The 22707-nt window shown below is 40.7% G+C and overlaps 1 protein-coding gene across 1 annotated transcript; it reads right to left on the bottom strand.

Moving 5' to 3' along the window:
• Positions 1–426: 426 nt before the first annotated feature.
• Positions 427–21826, bottom strand: PAQR3 (progestin and adipoQ receptor family member 3). The gene is made up of 6 exons (XM_079771767.1): positions 21473–21826; positions 17942–18104; positions 12415–12570; positions 9187–9384; positions 6649–6739; positions 427–4237 (listed from the first exon to the last, which is right to left on the bottom strand). Exons 1-6 carry the CDS (start codon positions 21655–21657, stop codon positions 4095–4097), a joined length of 936 nt encoding a protein of 311 aa, XP_079627893.1. The 5' UTR covers positions 21658–21826; the 3' UTR covers positions 427–4094.
• Positions 21827–22707: the final 881 nt, after the last annotated feature.

Raw genomic sequence — 22707 nt, 5'->3', positions numbered from 1 at the left:
GAGGCTTTTTCAAGATAAAGAGAAAAACCTACTTATTGGATTGCTGGACTCACTTTGGCATCAATGTCGCAATATGTATTATCTTAGGTATTTATTCCACAGCCTGGAGTCTTCAGAGAGGTGGCTTGTGGAAAGATTTATCTTGTTTGTTATGAATGGACTTTTTATTGTTGAAGTAGTAACATTTATCTAAAGTTATGTGGAAAAATAAGGGCTTTGTGTCTTTTTAATAAATGGTACAAAGGAGCAAAATATCACAAATTAGAAGTTATATAAAAAAAGAACGGTGGAATGTACCATTGCTCAAATTCAGTTATAGTTAACGTCTTTAGAGACAGATGCATGCCGCAATTAGAGCTGTCTGTATTGAACAGCTAGTCCCTTTGTAGGGAAGTCCGGCTCCAGCATCCTATGAGATGTGGCGAATAGTGTCATATGGGAGGCATGAGCATCTGAGTTTTATTTGTGGCACATTTAAAAAGATAGTTCACTTTTGCTTCAGATGCTTGACACTATTGAAATTACAACTCTGTTTATAGTGTTTTTGATCCCAGATTTACAGAGCAGGACTAGACCCTGTGTGGCTATCAGTCCTGCCCTCTGAAGACGGAAGTTTTACTCTTCACCCGAGACCCCTCCTGCTACCCCATCTCCCTTCTGAAAACAGTAAGATTCCGTTTTGGATCATTATCTCCCTACCCTACTGAGGGAGTATGGTACAGTTTCAGTAGCATCTGTGCCTCTTCCATATAAGCAGTTATTGTGATAATGCATGCAGAACTTCTGCCCCTTGTCCGCTAGCTGAGCTGACTCTTCACATTCTTCGGCAGGGGTGGAATGACCGACCTGAAGTGAGGATTTGGGGTGGATGTGGACCCACTCAGCTCAGCAGCTGGCAGGCATCCAGAAGGCAGGCGTTGCCCCTTGACATTTAATACAGGGCAAAGGGTATATCTAGGTAGGTACCTACCTGCCAAACAGAGTTGTACAGCTCTATGCCAGTCAATCACAGCCTTAAAATCGGTTACTTTGTCCAGGTTGGGAGTCATAAGGTGTGACAGATATTCCCTGACTCTTCATTCCTGGTTCTAAAACATGATTTTGAAACTGTTATGTATTATAAAGAATGAGGAGCAGCACTTAATATATATAGTAAAGCAGTTTATTTACATAATACATATTTTGCCATGCAGCTTGTGAATTGAACTCAGATGAATAACAAAGAAGACAAGCACTATCTTGCTATTTAAAAATGCCTTATATAGAAAGATAATTGTCTCTTAAATGAATTAACTACAACCTTATAAATCACTATAGACAATTTAAAGCAGCCATAGATAATTTTAAAATGTAAAGTCCGTCAGTAAAGAGCTTTTACATAGGTAAAATTAAAAATTTTAATAAAACCAGTAAAACAAAAATAACTTAAATATACATTATTACAAGGCTCAGATTTGAAGGCAATTTTTAAATAGTTATTCTTTAATGTTAACAATGCCTTAAAAATTTTGCCAGTAGTGATGTGCACACAGTAGATGGTCAATAAATGCTGATATACAGAAGTGTTTATAGTTGACAGCAATCCACATTCATTCATTTCTATGTTACAGTAAATACATCATAGTAAAGATAAGAATGAGAAAGGACAGCTTTCTTATAATATTTAACACTTTCTTGAAAAGATGAAATGTTTACATGGTATAATTCTTACAGTCAGACCTTTTATATTTGAAAAACAGTTTTAAACACATTATGTTCTTTTTATTTATTAATTCAGATGACAAGTACTAAATAATTCATACACTATAACAAAATATCAGGAATATTTTTAAAAATTAAAATAAAACCTAAGGTTTCAATATGTTTTTGAGAAGATTTTATAACAAAAATGATACCAGACCTCAAATAAGTAGACTTCTTCATTTTTAAATTAATTGTAAATAGTGTATTTTGTTTGGCAAAAATGACAAAATATCTATTGAAAAGAAATAATATCAACCGGCTGCCAGTGTGACTCATTGATTGAGCGGTGAACTATGAACCAGGAGGTTGAGGTTCAATGGTCGGGGTATATGCCTAGTATACAGGCTTAGTCCCCAGTGGGGGGGGTATGCAGAAGGCAGCCGATTGATGATTCTCTCTCATCATTGACGTTTCTATTCCTCTCCCCATCTCCTTCCTCTCTCTGAAATCAATAAAAACATTTTTTGAAAAAAGCAATAATATCATGTAAGCCAATAAGGGAAGTTTTAGGGAAAATGTATCCTATTATCATCATACCAGAATCTTTTATTACTTAGCACATGGATCAAATTTGTGGCCTTATGAGCCCTGCCGGTGTGGCTCAGTGGTTGAGTGTCGACCTAAGAACCAAGAGATTGCTGGTTCAATTCCAGGTCGGGGCACACTCTCCGTTGTGGACTTGATCCCCCAGTAGGGGGCATGCAGGAGGCGGCTGATGGGTGTTTCTCTCTCATCGATGTTTCTCTCTATCCCTCTCCCTTTCTCTCTCTAAAAATATCAATAAAATATATTTTAAAAAAATTGTGTCCTTATGAGATAAAACGGTCATCTTCAAAGAGTAGTGTTCCACCAAAATACAGTGTGTCGTTGGCCTACGGGGGGAAACTCTTTTTACTGAGATACTAGCATGGGGAATTTATATTACAAAAACACTACACTAAAAAAAATACAAAATTTTAGAGATGCATAAACTGAGGCACATTAAAGTTAACATTCCTAGTATCAGATATACAAATGGCATTCTGGGAATAAGCTTCACCATTAATCAACACTTCTGATATTTAGTAATTCCAAGGTTCTGAAGATATACCAATATTTAAAGTAGCTCATGTCAACCCATTAAGAAACTTGGATAATATTGCAATTAACCACATGTTTTTATGAATGACTGCTTTAAGGGATTTAACTTATGCATATGAAAAAGACCAAAGAACAAGAGTGTTATGTTGTATGATAGGGCATTGAGATCTTTTTAAGTATATACAATAAAATGCCCAATTAATGTTTCAGGCCCAAATATTAGTATGTATCAATACTCTAAGAGTTATCAATACAATGTTAACATGCATAAACAGAGAAAGACCAGAGCACAGGTGAATCATCTGCCATCAAATGGGGCATCTGCATGACTTTGTTCTAAGGCTTAAGGTTCTTTTCAGGGTCAAGACCAGGCCATCTAGATTCTATGGCCTTAAAAGTAGCACCCATATAGTTGGGAAACTCCCCCCCCCCCCCCACAAACATCAGGGAGTCTGGGATTGCAAATTCAGGGGTGAAAGTTTTACTGCTGCAGGGAGTTTGGAACTAAATATCTGCACTCCCCTGGCAAGAGTTCAGTTATTATATGAACTTAAACGATATTTGAAATTAAAAAGCTTCAATGGCTGATTAGTTGGTTATCAGATCATAGAATTTGTCACCTGATCACAGTCAGTTTGTAATGCCATCCTTATCTGATGGAAAATGACAATGCAAGTTCTCTTCTCAACACCTCTTTCAACTTAGAAGAGGTTTAAAATTTTTGTTCCAGCAAACTAAAAAATCCCCTGTTCCCAGGGAGAAGAGAACCCACGGCTAAAGGAAATAACATCGTATATGCCAGTTTCTCACAAACCATGTATTCAAAGGCTAGTGATGATTCAAAATCACTGTCCCAGCTTGTGTTCAGCATAGGCTGTCACAACCCTCGCCTTGATTAGGCACTTGATCATCTGTAAAAATTTTCTATCAAAGTATTCACACAGGGTGACCCCATTTTATAATGGAGGTGAGCCCTTCCTAAGGAAATTAAGCTGGTGGTAAGTAAAATGAATACTGTTTTGACATTGGTTTCACATTCATTGCCAATTAATTTTCACTTCCTGTACAAGCAGCAAAATAGTAGTTTTAAGGGCTTGTAAAGCATTTACTATTACAGCTCCTGATGTATTTTTCCATTTTTAGAAGGTATTACTCATAATATATTAAATAGGAAAAGGAAAAACTAATGGGGATCTTAGAAATATTGGGGTATACAACTCCCCGTTATATATTGCTTAACAGCCGAACACACCAGGTAGCTCTACCTGAATTCACAAATGGGAGACATAGTCGGGACAAGGCTTGCTGTGTCTGTACTGCATGACGTACACTGTTGACTGGTGCCACCAATATAACATCACTACTGCAAGGATATGCCAGATCTGGTGGCTCGATCCGAGGTAGTTTAGTTGTCCTGGAAAGGAAGGTAGAGAGAAAAGAATATTGGTTGTAATATTTTGACATTAAAATAAAAATAAATTTTTATCTCTGGCTCTACAGCAAAAAGATTTTGGTAAGCCTCAGAGCTCCAAGAAACTGATTTGAGATTAACTGAGACCCAAATATTTTTCAAGAAAGGAAGGATTCATATTTGAGTCTAATTTTAAGGTTTTATTCATAAAGTACACTGGTGAATTTTAGAAATACTATTCCAAATGTGATTTCAAACAATCTATCTTGGTTAATTTCAGGAATGTGACCTTTAATCTCCCTTGTGTCACCTTATATCTGATGAAGAAAAGACACCTCATGAGAGAAGCAAAGGAAAGCCGTGCTCCCATCACAGAGTGAGTGGGCATGAAGCAGATGCACTGCTGAGTTGGCCGTAAGTCTGCTAGGAGCACTTTTATTTCAAGCAGCAGTGTAAGGAGAAAGCTCAGGTCTGCACCTTGAGCTATCACACTAATGAAATAATCTGCAAAATGTAATTAGTGATGGGTTAATTAAGGTTGGTTAGTTCATATACAACTTGGGAGAACTATTTCTCTTTGTGGTTAAAGGTTAAATTCCAAGGAGATTAAGTAATTAACATGTGGGAAGCTTCTGGAAAAAGAAGGAAATGAAATCCAGAGTTAAATAACTTTTTCTTGTAATGCAAACATCTCTAACCTTTTTCTTTCTTTTTTCCTTACCAAGAAAAAAAAAACAGTACACTATGTAGATTTTAAAATGTAAGTCAATAGAATTATTTCTGTAGGGTTTTTTGCCCCTTTTTGTGTGTCATGGACCCCTTGACAGTCTTATGAAACCTATAAATACATTTTTTACTTTTTTAAAATATATTTTAATGATTTTTTACAGAGAGGAAGGGAGAGGGATAGAGTTAGAAACATCGATCAGCTGCCTCCACACCCCCTACTGGGGATGTACCTACAACCAAGATACATATGCCCTTGACTGGAATCGAACCCGGGACCCTTCAGTCCACAGGCCGACGCTCTATCCACTGAGCCAAACCAGTCAGGGCTATAAATTCATTTTTAAAAACCAAGAATACAGAGGATTAAAAAGAAAATTGATTATATTGTTACACAAGTATTACAGAGCTACTAAATCCTGTCCATGGACACCTGAGGGATGCTTGGACTCATTAAATACATTGTGATGTTTATATATTAAAAATTTAATCTGAGCTGAAAGGAAGTTTTTAGGTTTAAGTTTTTTTTCTTTTAAAAAATGTTTTTATTGATTTCAGAGAGGAAGGTAGAGGGAGTGAGAAATAGAAACATCAATGATGAGAATCATTGATCGGCTGCCTCCTACACACCCCACATGTGCCCTGACTGAGAATCAAACCGTGACCTCCTGGGTCAATGCTCAACTACTGAGCCACGCCAGTTGGGCCAGGTTTAAGTTTCTTTTATTTCACAGTATTTACCCACCATTTCGTCACCAATGCACATGGCCAGACAAGGTTCTTAAGCCACGCATCTGTGAACATCTGAGACTATCACTTTAATCTGTAGACTTTTCACGGTTTCCACATCACTGCTCAAAGGTATCCATACTGCACCAACATTAAGCCACATGGGGCACATTTTATGTCAAGTTCATAACATTTGACCTTTTATAAATGTCCTATATTAGACAACTGGGAACTCCTGAATATTTTAAGGCCTACAAATGCTGGAGAACGTTCATGGCTTAATTTTCTACATGTCTGTGATGAAGAGGAAACACTTTTTAAAAGAATTATTGATAAAGTGATACAAACATGTATTTTACCAGAACTATTTTCTGAGGAAAATTCCAGCCCTGCTTGGAGGATGGGTGGTCTCCAATTCAGGGACATGTCCTAATTATCCTGAATGCTAATGTTTATTTACAACACTCAGGTTCTTCTTCGTGTTCCATTCTATAAAACTCAGTGGTGAAAACCAAGTGTACAGAGGAAAGTTGCAGGTTCTACGTTCTATTCATTCTCTTCTTCCCCTGCACACATGAGCAGCGGCACCTTCAATTCACTGGGAAAGTGATTCTTAGCCCAGGAGAAAGGAAGGCCAAGTTGCAGTTTGAATTTATCTACTTCCCTAGTCCTGGCCCCCCAACCTGAAACATCACTGCTTTCATATTATTCTTGACTCAGCCAAAGCTTACCTGGGCTTGTATCCTGGGCTTGAGTCCACATCTATTGGACTCAATCTATAATGTGAGGATGACAGGAAAAATCTGTGAAAAACCTTTGAAAGTTCAAGTTTTAGATAACATTGGAGAATAGGAGAGCCATTCCATAAGCAATAATATTGAATAAGTAAATCTAAGTTTACATATCAACAATATATATTCAGAATAAAGTTATACAGTCACTATACAAGCAGTACCTACCTGGAAAGTACCGCTCTGGAACTTTGGAAATGTAGAACAGGAAAGCAAGAAGTGCGATCACGTACATCACCACCACACGGGGTGCAAAGTCCTGAAAAGCAAACATACTGTTCACAGGTCTCCCACTGTAGCTGAAGCCCCAACTTATTATGAATCTAATTTACAGGCTGAAATTATAGGTGGAATTTAAGTCTGCTAAATCTCAATTGCTTCTGCAGACAGTCTCCAATAACAGAAACCTCACTCTTAATAATGCAGAAAGCAGTCCACAAGAGTGGAATATAGAGTGCCCTTAAGGTTAGGTACTAAAGGAGCCAGAACTTTAACAAGGTTGAAGGTCCTACATCAACAATCCATCTACAGGCATATGCGTGGAGTGCATCTGGGATGGGATTACCACATGAATAAGCAAAAAGATGGAAGACCAGGGACTTGGGCTGAAAAACCCAAGAGGTTTAGCCCAGTAATGAAGTCTGTTCCACTATCCTGGGAACATGGCCCTGATGAATACTATTATGAAGCAGTCCATCTTACGGCTCAATCAGCATTTCCTTGCCCTAAGACTATTAGCCAGCTATCAATGATATACCTAATCTGGTTATAAATCCAATTTACCAAGAATCCAATAAAGAAATAAAGACAAACTACTTTTCTTCCCTCTTCAAATATCTGAGAATTATCACGGCCCTCCCTAAATTCTATATCCTCAGACTAATCAACCTCAGATTTCTCAAACATTCTAGAACTTGACTCCACCCCACCTCCCAGAATTAGTCCTCCTGGATCTTTTCATCCTTGGTTAAGTGTTTTTCTTTCCATCTCTTAAAAATTAGAGTGTACTAGAGATTTCCCTGGAAGTCTCCCTTTGCTTCTCCACTGGAATGGTCTGTGAGTATGTTAGATTTCCACCTGAGAACCACTGTCTTCCTAAGCCATATTTCTATTTTAAGATTTCTGAACACGGGAAAGTTCCCATTTTTTTCTGAGTTCTGTAAAATCCATTATCTTAACGGGTCTGGTTCTCTTTCTTGGTTGTTACAAGCTTAAAAGGCTGTGTCACTCATCCCAAACTTTTGGTCACTTCTATGTCAACAATCAGTTATCAATTTCTGGTTAGAATTGAATTGAGAGTGGTAGTCCCTTATTCTATTTTCTTTACTCATTTCAGGAAATCACAATTCTCAGAAAATAGTGTTTTCACAGATACCAGGATCACTGAAGTTCCACATCACTACACTCTCATCTTTCTCCCAATTTCCTAGTCTGAGGAGGAAAGCATCACCCTTGTCCTCGAGTTGGCAAACTGGCCACACAGGTCCTACCACTCAAATTCACTAGATCACAGAACTCCCTCCTTTCATTTTTACACCCAAATGTTTTTCGCCATGGTGTTGCCAACTTCATGCAAGTATAAGCCTACTATTAGTCCTTCCACTTCTAAAAAAATTCTGATTCTTTTGAATACAACCTATATTTCAATTCCTATATTCCAGACAAAGTTCCCATTGTAAAAAGTACAGTGATTTCTGCTGCATTTGTGGGCATGCTTACTTATGTTAAAAATTCTTAACTTTACTCTCTAGTGCATTTTTCTATGGATCTCTAAGAATGTCTTATTTCGAATCCTCAAGAATACACAGGAGTTCTCACTGAGGTCCTTCCTAATGCACTCCAACTGTGCTCCTATCATACCTAACTCTAACAGCTTCTATTTCTCAATATACTTTCCTTGGTTGGTGAAATATGCTTCCATGACTCCAGCTACCAATACAATAATGATTTTCAAATCTTTTTAAAAAAATATTTTTATTGATTTCAGAGAGGGAGAGGGAGAGGGAGAGGGAGATAGAAACATCAATGATGAGAGAGAATCATTGATCGGCTGCTTCCTGCACGCCCCCTACTGGGGATTGAGCCCGCAACCTGGGCATGTGTCCTGACCAGGAAAGGAACCATAACATCCTGGTTCATAGGTGAACGCTCAACCACTGAGCCACACTGGTCAGGCATGATTTTCAAATCTTAATCACTAGTCTCAAACTCTAACCTAAATTCTATAATCTTTCTCCACTTTTATATCCCACAGGTACCTCAAATTCAACAGGTCCAAGAAAAAATTCCTTCCCAACTCCTCCTCCTCTACCCATACACACACCCATCACCCAACTGCTCCTGTTTTTGTACTTGCATTATCATGAGCATTCTCCTCGCCTCAGCTGACAAAGTTAGAAACGCGAGTCATCCTCCTCAGGCAAGGACTTAGGTACTTACACACTCAGAAAAAATAGAGAGGGAATTCAGAATGTATTATTTCACAGAAAGCCATCTCAGAAAAAAATGGTGGTTAGATTTGACTTCTCTTCCTGTAAGATATGCTTATTTGTGTAGGTGTTTAAATTATGGCATCAGTATGTCACTAGAAATAGGTTCTCAAATGACAAAGACTCAGCCACTTGCCTGATTATACTACTTTACCCAAAAGGAATAAAATCAAAAGGACACAAAAAATGGGGAAAATATGGTCTCCACTCAACCCACCTGTACAATAGGAGCACCTATGCCTCCATTGAGCCAAACCCAGTGAAGAGTAGGGATCACGCCATATCCGGAAACAGAACAGAAGATGATGGAACGCAGCCTCTGCCACTGCTGAGTGAGGTAACTGGGGTGGATCTGCGCGAAGAACACTGCCAGGATCATAGCGAGCACTGTGATCAGGTACACCTGCCGCCAATACTGGAATGAAGGGCAATCAGGTTTTCATTGTTATTGCCAAGGAAAGGAAAAAGTAATTATGGCTTCTACGTTACACATTCCAAATTATTGGAATTTGCATTTGCGAACATGATTACCTTCCTTCCTTAAAAAAATGCATGTTCCATTTTTAGGTTTAAACAACTTTTAGGTTTCTCAGGATGACAAACCAAATTTCAAGGTGAGCTGGTTAAGAGGCCACATTTATCATAAAAAGCATTTTCTGCGTATCTATTACAGGGTTGGGAACCTTTCTTTTGCCAAGCACCATTGGGATATTTATAACATCATTTGAGGGCCATACAAAATTATCAACTTAAAAATTAGCCTGTTATATTTGGTCAAACATTTAATTAACTCACCCCTAATGCCTTGGCAGGTTCAGACCAAATGATTTTGCAGGCCTTGTACTGTACGGCCAGCGGGCCAAACGATCCCCACCCCTGACCTATTATATGCTAGGGACAATTTATGTCCTGTAGAAACAAAGATGACTATGACATGGACTCACCCAGTGGGTGAGCTCATAGACTACGGGAGGGGCAGACGTGTAAACAAATGATTATAATCTAATGATGAGTACTGTAACTGTGTTATCACCAGAATGCTGTGGAACCACAGAGGAGGGAGTGATTAATGTTACCTGGAGTGGCCAAAAATGCTTCACAGAGGAGGTGACATCTTAGCTGGGTCTTGTGGAATACATACAATGTGTGGGAAGAGGAAGCCCTCAAGGAACAAACAGGACATGCAGCCGCATGCAGCAGGGGCATTTTGAGAAGGGAGGCTGAACGGCAGGTGGACTGTCAGGCTAAGCATCTGGAGCTTTACCATGTGGGCACTGGGGAGTCGCAGAGTTCTTGAAGAATGGGACGACGTGATTTTTTTCAAACTGACTTACTAGAAAGAAAACTCTAACAGCCCATGTTGAAAGAATGAGGTGGCAGGAAGAGAGCTAGAAGATATTAGAATAACTGATTCAACAAGTGAATGAGGGCTTGAATTCTTGTTGAACAAGGAAGATGGCGGTGAGCACCAGATTCAGGAGGCATTTTTGAAATGAAGTCTTATTGGCTGACTGGACGTGTGAGAGGGCAGCAGAGGATGGCTTGGCTGTTTCCAGTATGAAAGGCCACATTCACCTTCTATCAACGGGGAAAATGAACAAAGATGATCCAAATGGTGTGTGTGTGTGTGTGTGTGTGTGTGTGTGTGTGTGTGTGTGTTTACTGGGGAAGAAAACTGGGGGGCATGAAACAATATTTATTTAAAAATATACTAGTTTTGAAGGGCTTATAGAATATTTAGGTTTCTCAATGAGCAGTTGAAAACCTGGTCTTGAAGCTCACAAGTTAGCATCTCAGAGGACAGAGTTCATAACCTGGACTCCCAGGACTCTGTGGGGCTGTTCACTTCCTGAAATCACATGTCTAATTATTTGGTTAGTCTGTGCCCAAATGTACATTCTCCCGGATGAGGGTCCATAGTTTGCAATCTCATCCTCAAAGCAGCCTGTGCTCCCCCAAAGGTAAAGAGCCACTACCGCAAGTGCATGTTTAGGAAGATTAGACACCAGAGGGAAGAAAATGTTCCCTTTAAATGACCATGGACTGTGTTAGCTTTAGTAGTTCTCCTTTCTCTTCCATCTATCCTGGACTTCCAGTTTTTTTCGGAAGAGATTCACAAAAAGTGTCTGACTAATCTCTTTGATTATCTGATATGTTTACAAAAAAGATAAGAAGAAAACAGGTTTCAGAGAAACAGAGAATAAGATAAGCAAAAGAACCCAAACACTACAAGGCTGTCCTCACTAAGCTCCTAGTTAGCAGGTTCCCTCGCATTTTTCAAGGACATAAACAGTTTCATGCAAAACAAACAAGCTGTGAAGGCTGAGCAGACATAATAGGTTGACTACTAAAGTAAAATCAATTTATAACAAGTTAATTGCTTATATATCTATCTATATAAAACCCTAATATGCAAATCGACCCAACAGCGGAATGGCCTGTGGAACGACTGGTTGGCGGGGGGCAGGGCTGGTGAGTGGGCAGTGCCAGGCCAGCCAAGGCAGGTGCCAGCGGACAGAGGGAGGTGACCTACGGTGGCGGGGGGGGGGGGGGGGGGGGGGGGCCAGTGAGCGGGCCGCTAGCCAAGGCGGGTGACAGCGGGGGGGTCCCCCAATCGCCCCGCCCGCCTGTCGCCCCACAGATTGGCCCTGATCGCTGGCCAGGCCTAGGGACCCTGCCCTATATATTGGGAACAGTCTCTTAGATTTAAAAATTAAAACCTGACAAGGCTACTCTAACACTGAAAAAACGGGATGATGCAGTGATGACATGCATGGACTCTGACTTGCACATTTTGTGGTCAGCCCTGATTCTGAGACTTATAACTGTGTGACAAAGCCAATTACTTAACTTCTCTCTGCTTCAGTTTTTCCACCCATAAGATGGAGAGAATGGTACTACTGCCTCAGAAGGATAATGTTATATACTACTTTTTATAATCAGGGCAAAAACATGTAGCTGCCCATACAACAGCAAGATGCCTTTTACCTATATAAAAAGTATGGTCACTGGTGCATGCAGCGTCCTGGATTGCGAGAGGGATGTCCAATTGCCGGTTTAGGCCCGTAAATCGGCAGTTGGACATCCCCCGAGGGGTCCCGGATTGCTAGAGGGTGCAGGCCAGGCTAAGGGACCCCACCGGGCCTCTAGTTTAATTACATGCTTATGTTCCAAACTAGGCTTAAAAAGCAAACGGCTCATATGTAAATGGCTACAATTTATACTCTTCCATTCAAACAAAATTTTTTATTTTTCTCTTTGCTAGTTTTACACTGCCACTATGTTGACAGTTTTCTGTTATTGTGTAGTGACAAAGGTCTACACAAAACTCTTCCATTTCTTCCATAAGTTAATTATGTGCTTATTCAGAATTTCAAAGGAACAATGGCAAGAAAACTCTAAACCTACAAGAAAAGTAGAATAAAAAATGTTTTAAATTACTTACATTATTACAATAAAATGCATAAAATACTCCAGAGACATAGCAGCCCAGTATTCCAATAGAAATTCCTGCATAATCTAATGCCATCCATCTTCGACAGGTTTTTTCTGATCGATGGCAGGAAAAAAGATGATAGCCCACAGAGCAAAGCATACAGACCTATGAAAAATAAAACAAACACAAGTGAAAGTGAAACAAAAAGAAATAAACCAACATATATGCATGTTGTTCAGGGAAGTGGTAGGTCTAGCCCAGGCTTTCCAGTCAAACACAACTGAGCTTGGAGGTTAGCTCTGTGTCAGGCGAGCTATGTTATTTCTCTAAGCCTCTGTTTCCTCATGGGTTAAATGGGGATAACTATATAACAAAAGAATTTCAAAATGATAGCTAATTTACAATATAAACATTTAAAATAAATAGCATGATAGTAGGAAAGTTACAAATGTTTTAAAAATATCCACTGAGGCTTATTTTGATCCATGAAGGACTTTCCCTTATAAAAAGTATTTACTATATAAGTAATATATGTCCTTAAAAATAGTCAAAGATCATAGAATTGTATGCTGTAAAAAAAAAATAAATAAATCCCTCCTGTTCAAATCTATTCCCAAAAGGTAACCACTGATAACATTTATGTCCTTTCAGGTATTTTCAATGAATATATCAAAGACCTATAATACAGAAGTCTGCACACACCCACAGAACACATACAAATTTATTTATTTATTTATTTTTGTTAATCCTCACCCGAGGATTCTTTCTCCATTGATTTTTTTGAGAGTAGAAGAGAGGGAGAGAGAGAGAAACATCGATCGATTGGTTGCCTCCCGCACACGCCCCAACTGGGCTGGGATTGAGCCTGCAACTGAGGTATGTACCCTTTACTGGAATCAAACCCGCAACCCTTCAGTCTGTGGGCCCATGCTCTAACCACTGAGCAACTGGCTAGGGCCATATATATATATATATATATACTTTTTTAGATTAATCAAATGGAATCACATTGAACATTCTGTTCTGCAATTTGCTTTTTTCATTTAAGATTTTTCATGGCTATATGAGATTTCATTGTATAGAGTTTACTTTTAAGTTATAAATTAAACATGGCTTTGTTGTGTTCAAGAAAAAATAATTATGACTTTTGTTTACTTTATATGGTTGCCAAATTGAGAGCAAACTAGTCTGATTCAATGAGCTACTCTGAAAACGGATAAGGTTTCTATGGCTGAGTTCCCTGCAGACACGAAGTATCTGTGATGTGTCACACACTGGGAATACAAAGATGAAACCTATACTCTCAGAGATTTTTTTGAAACAAGTGAACAGATGGTGATGTAAGAAGTCCCAAGGGAAAAGTCAGTGCAGAGCACAAGGAGAAAATAGAAGAGGAAGGGTCCTGGCTCCGTGGGCGTGTGTACGGGGGAGGTGGGAGTTGTGGGAACACCTGAACTGAATGTTAAGAGGTTGATCTGGTATCCATTAAGGACAAAAATAAAGATGTGTGCATGCTTACTGGGAGGTCCTCAGGAAAAGCAGCATATTGAGAAAGAGAACCGTTAAGGAGTATCATGCAGCCTTCTTCATGACATGATTATGGTAAGCTCTATACATCAAGGAGTTTTGACTTCAGTATTATCGGCTAGGTGTGATAATACTGGAGATTTTACGTGCAACCTTATGGAAAGGCTGAGACAAGAGGCTACAAGAGTAGCCCTGGGGAGCAATGACAAGAGCCTAACTAGGCCAGTGACAGTGGGGGTGGAGAAAACAGGACAGATAAACAATATGAAGCAGGTCAAATGGATAAACCTTTGTAAGCAACTACTAAGGTTGCTTATAATTGTCATCTTGCTATTCTATAACACGGTCATTAAACCTAATCAGTCCCCATGGCCTCAATATCAATATGCAAAACAATGTACCTAGCCACAACCTCTTCACCCAGTCTAATGGCTTTGGTTACTGAACTACAAGTCAGTTTATTGATCCAATGAAACATAATTCTAAGAAGCTTGATGGTTTTGTCAGATCCTTGAGATTAAACACAGTATATCCAGAAAATATCAACATGTATATTCTCATTGAAATGGAAAGATCTTAACTGACAAAAACCATGCAGAGATGATCATAGCTTGGAAGTAGGTAGATGGGTAGGTAGGCAGGTGGCAGGTGGCAGGGGTGAGGCAGCTGTGCATACACAAATGTCAGGAGGAATTTTAACCCAAATTTCATATGTGTTTACCTCTGGGAGTGGAATTTCAAGAGATTTTTACTTTCTTCCATATACTTTATTGTTTGCTTGAATTTCTCCATGAGTATATCTTATAGTGATAATAAAAACAACAATAAAGCTAATTTCTTTGTGAACAAGAAGATAAGAGAGGAAAGAGGAAAAACTACAGTATCAAAGGGAAAGTACAATATACAGTGTTAATGGGAAGCACTGAGTTTTGAGAAAGTTAACCCATACTTAATCTGTCCTGTTTTAAAAGGGATGTGTTACTGTTATAGAAAACTGACAGAAAAGTTATCTGGAAAAAAGAGTACATTTCAGTTTTCTTCTGTGGAACATCTCATTTCACCAAGGCAAACAGATAATTAGATTGTGACATCCTGCGTCTAAGCTCCTTGGCACAATAACCAAGTATCTCAGGATCTGGCTCCTGCCTATCTCTCCAGCCCCATCTTTCTCCATTCTCCCCAGATCCAACCACGAAGACCAGCGACTGCAAGTCCAGAAAGTGTTAAGCTGCCTCTTGCTTCTGGGCCTTTACAAAAATTATTTTTTTCTACTTAAATGCCCTGCCTCCCTCTCCCTTCTGCCCTCCTACCGGAGTGACCTGACCTTCATGACAGGTTGGTTTTGTTTAGCACTGTATTCCCGATGCCTAGCTTAGTACCTGGATTTAGGGAGGAGGCATGTAAAAATATTTGTTGAACTGACTGTAAATGAACGGAATCCAGGGAGAGACATTTTCAGATTCTACTCTTCTCTAAGACAGAAAGACCTCTGGGGTAGTTTAGAGCCCCTGAAGTCACATTGTTACTCAGACCGTACTCTATTAATCTGGTTGAGAGGAAAGCATTGAGTATATAAAATGGGTAAAATTGAAAAGAGAAAAAAAAAAGTTTTAAAAATTAAATGTAAATCAACATTAATACATATATTTATGGTTTACCATGCTTCCTGATGATTCTAAGACTTTGGGAAAATTAGATGAACAAATTATAAATGTAATTTCATAAATCCATATATATAAAAAGCCAGGGGCCCTCATGATTGAAACAACTGGATGGACAACCAAACAGGCTGCGTGGGGTGCCAGGCCGGTAGGGGGGTTAGTGAGGGATGACCAAACGAGTGAAGAGCAGGCTGTGTGGGGCAACCAGGCCGGCAGGGGGGGCAGTGAGGGGCGACCAAACAACTGAACAAGGCTGCATGGGGCAACCAGGCTGGCGAGGGGGGGGGCAGTTAGGGGGGACCAGGCTGGTGGGGGGAAGGGCAGTTGGCTGGGGTGGGGCAATTAGGGGCAACAGGCCAGGAGGGGGGCAGTTGGGGGCGACCAGGCTGGCAGGGGGGGCAGTTAGGGGCGACCAGGCTTGAAGCAGGGGGGGGGGGGCAGTTAGGGGTGACCAGGCCGGCAGGCAGAGGCGGTTAGGGGTGATAAGGCTGGAAGGGGGGGCAGTTAGGGGTGATCAGGCAGGAAGGCAGGTGTGTGGTTAGGAGCCAGCGGTCCAGGATTGTGAGAGGGATGTCCGATTGCCAGTTTAGGCCCGATCCCCAGGATCGGGCCTAAACTGGCAATCGGACATCCCCCGAAGGGTCCCAGATTGGTGAGGGTGCAGACTGGGCTGAGGGGACCCCCCCGCCCCGCCCTGCTCCCGTACGAATTTCGTGCACCAGGCCTCTAGTATAAAAACAACAGAAATGATATTTTTAAGTAGGGAAGATGTATTCATTTGTCTTCAGCAAGTTTTATAGTGGGTAACAAAAAGTCATTGCACTGCCAGTTAGGAGAACAGGGTTTTACTGTAATGCTGAGTAATCCTCGGCAGATTACTGTAATATTTTGGGTGTTTTTTTACCGGCAGGTTTTTGTGTGTGTTTTTTTTAACTATTTCATCTTTATAGTTGTGCAATGCATTGTTTTCTTAGGCCAATATGAAAACCAGTATGTTTTCCCTGGACCACCATCAGCTATATCTGGGTGGTGAAGGGATAAAGGGCAGGCCTAAGGGTAGAGGAAAACATATGGGATTCTCAAAGTAGATAATATCCATACAACCAACAAGAGAGTAAAAACCAGTTTTGCTTATTTATGATTATTAAGAGCACCTCAGTCTATGTTAAGATATAGCTAAAAATGTATAAAAAAATTGATTCATTTTAAAACAGCAATGGGTTCTAAGAGATATTTAGGCTTCAATTGGGACAAAAATTAAACCTGAGAAAGCATATTTTAAAAAATACTTAAAAGTAAAAGTAATTTTCTAATAATAACAACACAAAAATACAGAGTATTCTTACCCTCAAAGAACTTTAAATTATTATTCCAGAAACTAGGATTCTAAAAAAAAAAAAAATGGTGGGAGTGGGGGAGAAGAGATATTTTCTGATGGGTTTCTTAGTCATTTAAGTCTAAAGTTTTAACTTGAGTCAAATGATGAAGGCCAGAGCTTAGATGATACATAATAAAGCGGATGGCTTACAGATTCACCTTTCAAACCACGTAGCAACAGGTTAACTGCAGGGACTGCTGGCCTATGTTTGGAGAAAGTGGGATAACACCTTTTTCTTTTCATTTTTATGATCTTCTGTACTTTCTGCATTTTTTTTAAATTTAAAAATTATCAACAGGAATTTTGTCCACATTTGTTTTCTTCTTTAGAATGATCTGTTTGTAAAACTATTAAGTATAACTGCTAAAGGCACTCTTATAGAGCTCTGAAGAAAAATGAAAGTGCTAAAGAACTAACAAATACAAGAGGTAGAGAGGAGAGAAATTGAAGTAAGTATCTGAAACCAGGCAAGCATAAAAGGACCAAAGGAAATTAATATTAAAGCAACAGAAAAGATCAATACAAGCTAAATAAGACATTAAAATTAAGATGGTATAAAAATAAGTACAAAAATCACAGATGTATAAATTGGAAAAAGATGAGAAATTTTCTCAAACAAGCGTTAAGCAGCCACTAGTATTCTAATTCAGTCAGAAAATATAGTACAATCAGAATTTCCTATCATTGTATTAATCTTAAAGCAGAGATGTCTATAAAGGCAAAGAGAAAAGGAAACAAATGTTCCCAATCTTTAAAACTTATTAGATTTCAAATATACTCTAATAATAACATCCAAATACACTTTCATAAAACATACTTTTGGTGCTTATACTATGAAAGTGAGTAAGCTATCCAATATGCAAGTTTGGGGGCTTTTAAAGCAAGTGGTGGATGTGAAGTAAGATCACCTGCCCAGACTTGTCTGACTAAAGTTCTCTTTCCCACTGACAGTGTTTATGAAATGACTTACCTGGAAGCAGAAAAGACAAATAGAACAAATTACAAAATCTTCTCTGGATGCACTTGCTGAAGGTAACACAGATGTCATGTCATATATTCCCAGTGTGAAGAAGAGAAAGAAACCCAGCAAATGACTCCAAATGTTTACTGTCTCATTAGATAAAATAAACAAACTGGAAGACAAAACAAAACAAAGCCCATGAAGTTCAGAATCATAGTGGCTCGCTCACTGTCAGCATTTTAAAGGTTAGGGACAATTTTTTCTGGGTTACCTAACACTTGGTACTTTAAGCCCTCAACCCCATCTTTGCCTTTCTAAATTTGATATATCATTTGGCTTAATTAATCTCTTAGTTTTCCCACAACCAATCCTAGGATCTTAGAGGTTTTTTGATGCTCACCTGTATTATTGTATTGACCATTTTCTTCCTTGTATTAGAGTTATTTATGTATGAATGCCATTTCAACCTCCAGCCTATTAACTCCCTGATGGCTGGCACCATTCATCTTTATGACACCACTGTTGTAAGCACAGTGTCTTGCTCGAATTAGATGCTAAATGTCTACAGAAATAAATGTGCAGATTCAAACCGGATATTAACTAGCATACTCTGATGTTCAATAATAGGTGTCTGAAAACCTAAGTATTAGGTTAGACACAACTTAAAATACCTTTTTAGTATTTGTTAAATGCAAAATGAAGTGGATTTGAGAGAAGCAGAGTAAATAAAAATGGATTCACTGGAAAGACCTTTAAGACAGGCATGCTGGGACAACTTTTCAAAACCACTGTTTTGCAACCACAGTTTCCAGGTGGCATGCTCCTATTAGGAACAATAGGAGGTCACTATTGCTGACTGACTGGCTTGCAGCACAGGCTGGTGTACCACACCGAGCACAAGTCCAGGCCTACTGTCCCTTCACCCCTCTGCAACAAATCAGCTCTGTGATCGTGAGAAAGTCACTTAACCTCTCTGGCTTCGGTATCTTCATCTACAAAAAAGGGAGCTGGATTAGATGATGCTGCAAGTCCCTTCCAGCTCCTTCCTTAATCTGGTGAAGCGTTTCTCCTGCTGTGGATAGAACTCACCTGATTATTTATTGAAAGGTGACTTCATGACTAAAAAATGAAAATATTCTTGCATTTCTCTTGCAAAATAATCTTCCTAAACTAGGCCTTTGGCTTTTACTGATTCAGAATCCTCATTAGTAAACATTAACATAAAACTAGCCGATGAAATTCGCAGCAGTCACCATGGTTCTCGGTTTCCCATCTTTGCACAACAAAAACAGCAGGGCTTCACACAGTCAAACGACCAAGGATAAAGTGAATCATTCATGTATCATGAAGTTCAGGTTTTATCCTGTACAAGCACCAAGTATAAAGACTACTTACATTGTTGTGTGTCGAGGGGATAGGATGCAGGAATGTGAGGGAACACATCTAACTACAGGTCTGTTTTGACAATCAATACTATGTTCTGCCTGTTGCTTCAGAACTCTTCATTTTGTGAAGCTCAGTATAACCGGACTAACTGAACTGACAGATACAATCTTGGCATGTTTCTTCCAACTAACAGAGTACTGGCAGAACAGTTGTGACACAATACCTCTCCTTATATCTCAAATCTATCCTGGTCGTGCTTGATAGCAACAAGAAGAGAGGGCAAAGGCTGAAACCGGAAAAGACCAAGCTGGTGGGAAAAGCACTTAGGAGAATATTCTCAATAGACAACATACTCTTAATTTATGAGAAGTTAGGCCCAGACTGTTCAGTTTCAAAATCAATAATCAGCCTGGCTGGCATGGCTCAATGGTAGAGCGTTGACCTATGAACCAGAAAGACACAGTTCAATTCAGGGCACATGCCCGGTTTGTGGGTCCCAGCCCCAGTAGGGGGTGTGCAAGAGGCAGCCGATCAATGATTCTCTCTCACCATCAGTGTTTCTGTCTCTCCCTCTCCCTTCCCCTCTGAACAATCAATAAAAATATATTTTAAAAAATCATCTCCATCATCAACATCTGTTTAGCTTTGAAATCGATGATCGTAATGATACCATTTGTTTGTGTGCATAGGCCCTGTATAGGGTTTCGCATATGTAACCTCATTTAATCCTTATAGCTTTCTGAAGCAGCTACTATGAACACCTTTTTACAAATGGGGAAAATAAGACTCAGAGAGGTTAACTTTTCCTCAAGGTCCCACAGTTGTTAAGTGGTAGATCTGGATACCCAAGTTTTTTTTGTTTTTGTTTTTCTTTTGACTCAACAGCCCAAGATCCAAAGCACTAGATTTCATTTCTCAATCCATAAGATTTGGACTCTAATACTAGAATGCAGAGGATCACTGCTAGGTGGGTATAAAATATTTAAGGCAATTCACTACCTGCAGGGCTTAGCTCTGATTTCCTGTGTAATACCTTATCCACAGGAGGAGGCACTGGGGAGAAAAAGATTACTTAGGATTCAACTTGTGAAGTCCTGTGGGCCGTCCGTTAAAGTAAAAAAAGGATAGACAGTGATTGTTACCTTGTGACTGTGAGTCACAGAAATACTGTCAAGGCAGGCAAAGGAACTGGGGAAGGACCATGCTGAAAAGGTCAAGAACCAGACATGTGGGTGCTGCCTGAGCAATCCAACAGCCCACTTTCCAGCACTGGGGTTTGTCTCTACAGTGACCTGGAGCTGGCCGACATCTGCACATTAACTCTCTTAAAGTGGGGTCCTGATTTAAGTACATACAGTGAATTTCCACAGAAAGCTCTTTGGAGACTCAGAACACTAATTTTTCAGTTGTGTTTTTTTTTTAAGCCCAGGCTTTCCAGGGTGTTCAAGGTTTGGATGATGACATTCAGAGTTGCTCCTACAGTTCTCTGGTGGAGGGCGGTGCCCGTTATAGGCTCTCTTTGCTACCCAGTGCCTTTCCTACACGGCGTTTTTCACAACGGTTATTATGTAATAGTGTCATTATCTTTTTAATGTGTGCCACCCAGGCTGGACTTTAGCAGCCCATGAGAACAAGGGCCTTGTCTGCTGTTCTCTGCACCACCCGGTGAGGTGCCTGTCCCCTGGCAGGGGCTCCCCCGTACCTGCTGGATGAAGGAAGCAGGGGCTTCTCAAAATGTGAACTTGTTTCCTATTCTACAGGCATTTATCGGACCCCAAACATCTGAATTTCCATAGGGCTGCTCTAAAAAATAAAGCTTAGAGATACACAGGGGCAAGTACGGCTCAACCATTGTCCGTGGGGTGAGTCCAGCATGTAATCCGGTCATCACCAAAAGGAATCGAAGATGTAAAAGCCCTTTGTGAACAGCAAAGCGCCAGAGTCAGGAATTAGGGTCACTGTTACTATCGTTATTATTATTCGGCGGATCAAATCCCCCCGCGGCGGAGGAGGGAAGGTAACCGGCAGGGGAGGTGGCTGAAAGATGAAAAGGAAGCGCCCGGAGGAGAGCGGGGGAAGCAGCGGGGAGACCAGACCAACACCGGGTGGTGGGGAGGAGGGGCTGCCGGCGCGTCGGAGGCGGCCAGCCGGTACCTTTTGATACACAGCCTGGAGGGCAGGTAGGCCCGGTAGCCGTCGGTGATGTACGGGTTGTCCTTGAGGGACACGGGGATCTGCTCGTAGGTGTAGAGGCGGATGCCGCGGGGCACCAGGACCGGCCAGTACTGGTAGCTGCCCAGCTCGATGTAATGCGCGCTCTTCAGCAGCTTCTGATGCATCCTCCCCGGTGGCCGCCGCTCCCCGCGGGGAGCTCGCCCCGCCCCGCCTCCCCGGGGAGGGGGCTTCGCCGCCGCAGCCCCCGCCCCGGAGCCCGCGGACGCTGCGCGAGGTCCTTCGACGCCGCCGCTGCCCAGGCCCGGCTGCGAGCACACTGGCCACCGCCGTCAGCGCCCGGGCGGTCCGGCGGAGGCCCCGCCCCCGACGTCATCACGCGGCGGAGGCCCCGCCCCTCGCTGGGGCCGCCTGGCGCGCGCGGTGGTTGTGTCCAGGGCGGGCTCCTTGAACTGCACAAGACCCGGCCAGTGTCTCCCCTTTTCGGTAAGAAGAGCGCAAAACTGCACAGGGCAATATAAATGTTTTTTTCTTTTCTTTCTTTTTTGGTTTTTAATTAGAAGCAATAGCTGTTAAATTTTGAAAAATCAAGGAGAAAACGGTTTAAGACAAAAACTAGAGTTAAGTGTTCACCGGTTTCTCTGTGCTTGCAAGGAATCTCACACACTTAATGGCAGAAGGGAGCTTGGAGGTTTCTAAGCTAAGGTTGGTCCTTTCATGTAGTTGCAAATAGAGGAAACCTGATGCTCACGGAACATTTTCCAAAATCTGAGCATCCACCGAGCCATAAAGAAAACCTCAACACACGCAAAACACACTAAAACCATTCAGAGTATGTCCTTTAACCTAACACCGTGGTCGGCAAACTGCGGCTCACGAGCCACATGCGGCTCTTTGGCCCCTTGAGTGTGGCTCTTCCACAAAATACCACGGCCTGGGCGAGTCTATTTTGAAGAAGTGGCATTAGAAGAAGGTTAAGTTTAAAAAATTTGGCCCTCAAAAGAAATTTCAATCGTTGTACTGTTGATATTTGGCTCTGTTGACTAATCAGTTTGCCGACCACTGACCTAACGGAATGAAATTAGAAATAATCAAGACAACTAAAATCCCCCAAATGCCTGAAATTGCAACAAAAAACTTCTAGATATGTAATGGGTGATGAAGAAATCACAGTGGAAATGAGAAAATCTGAAATGAATGATATAGAACATACAAAA

The sequence above is a fragment of the Cnephaeus nilssonii genome (genome assembly GCF_951640355.1).
Source record: "Cnephaeus nilssonii genome assembly, chromosome: 1".
NCBI lineage: Eukaryota > Metazoa > Chordata > Mammalia > Chiroptera > Vespertilionidae > Cnephaeus > Cnephaeus nilssonii.
The sequence above is the reverse complement of the archived record's forward strand: the minus strand, read 5'-3'. Positions and strand labels throughout refer to the sequence as shown.

Bases quoted from the DNA above. Each gene is read 5' to 3' on its own strand.
- PAQR3 (XM_079771767.1), bottom strand. From the start codon at position 21,657: ATGCATCAGAAGCTGCTGAAGAGCGCGCATTACATCGAGCTGGGCAGC. The intron at 9,385-12,414 runs GTAAGTAATTTA...CCTTCATTCCAG, and splicing joins ATGCATTTTATTGTAATAAT to TATTGGCGGCAGGTGTACCT. The intron at 4,238-6,648 runs GTAGGTACTGCT...CTTCCTTTCCAG, and splicing joins TCCAGAGCGGTACTTTCCAG to GACAACTAAACTACCTCGGA.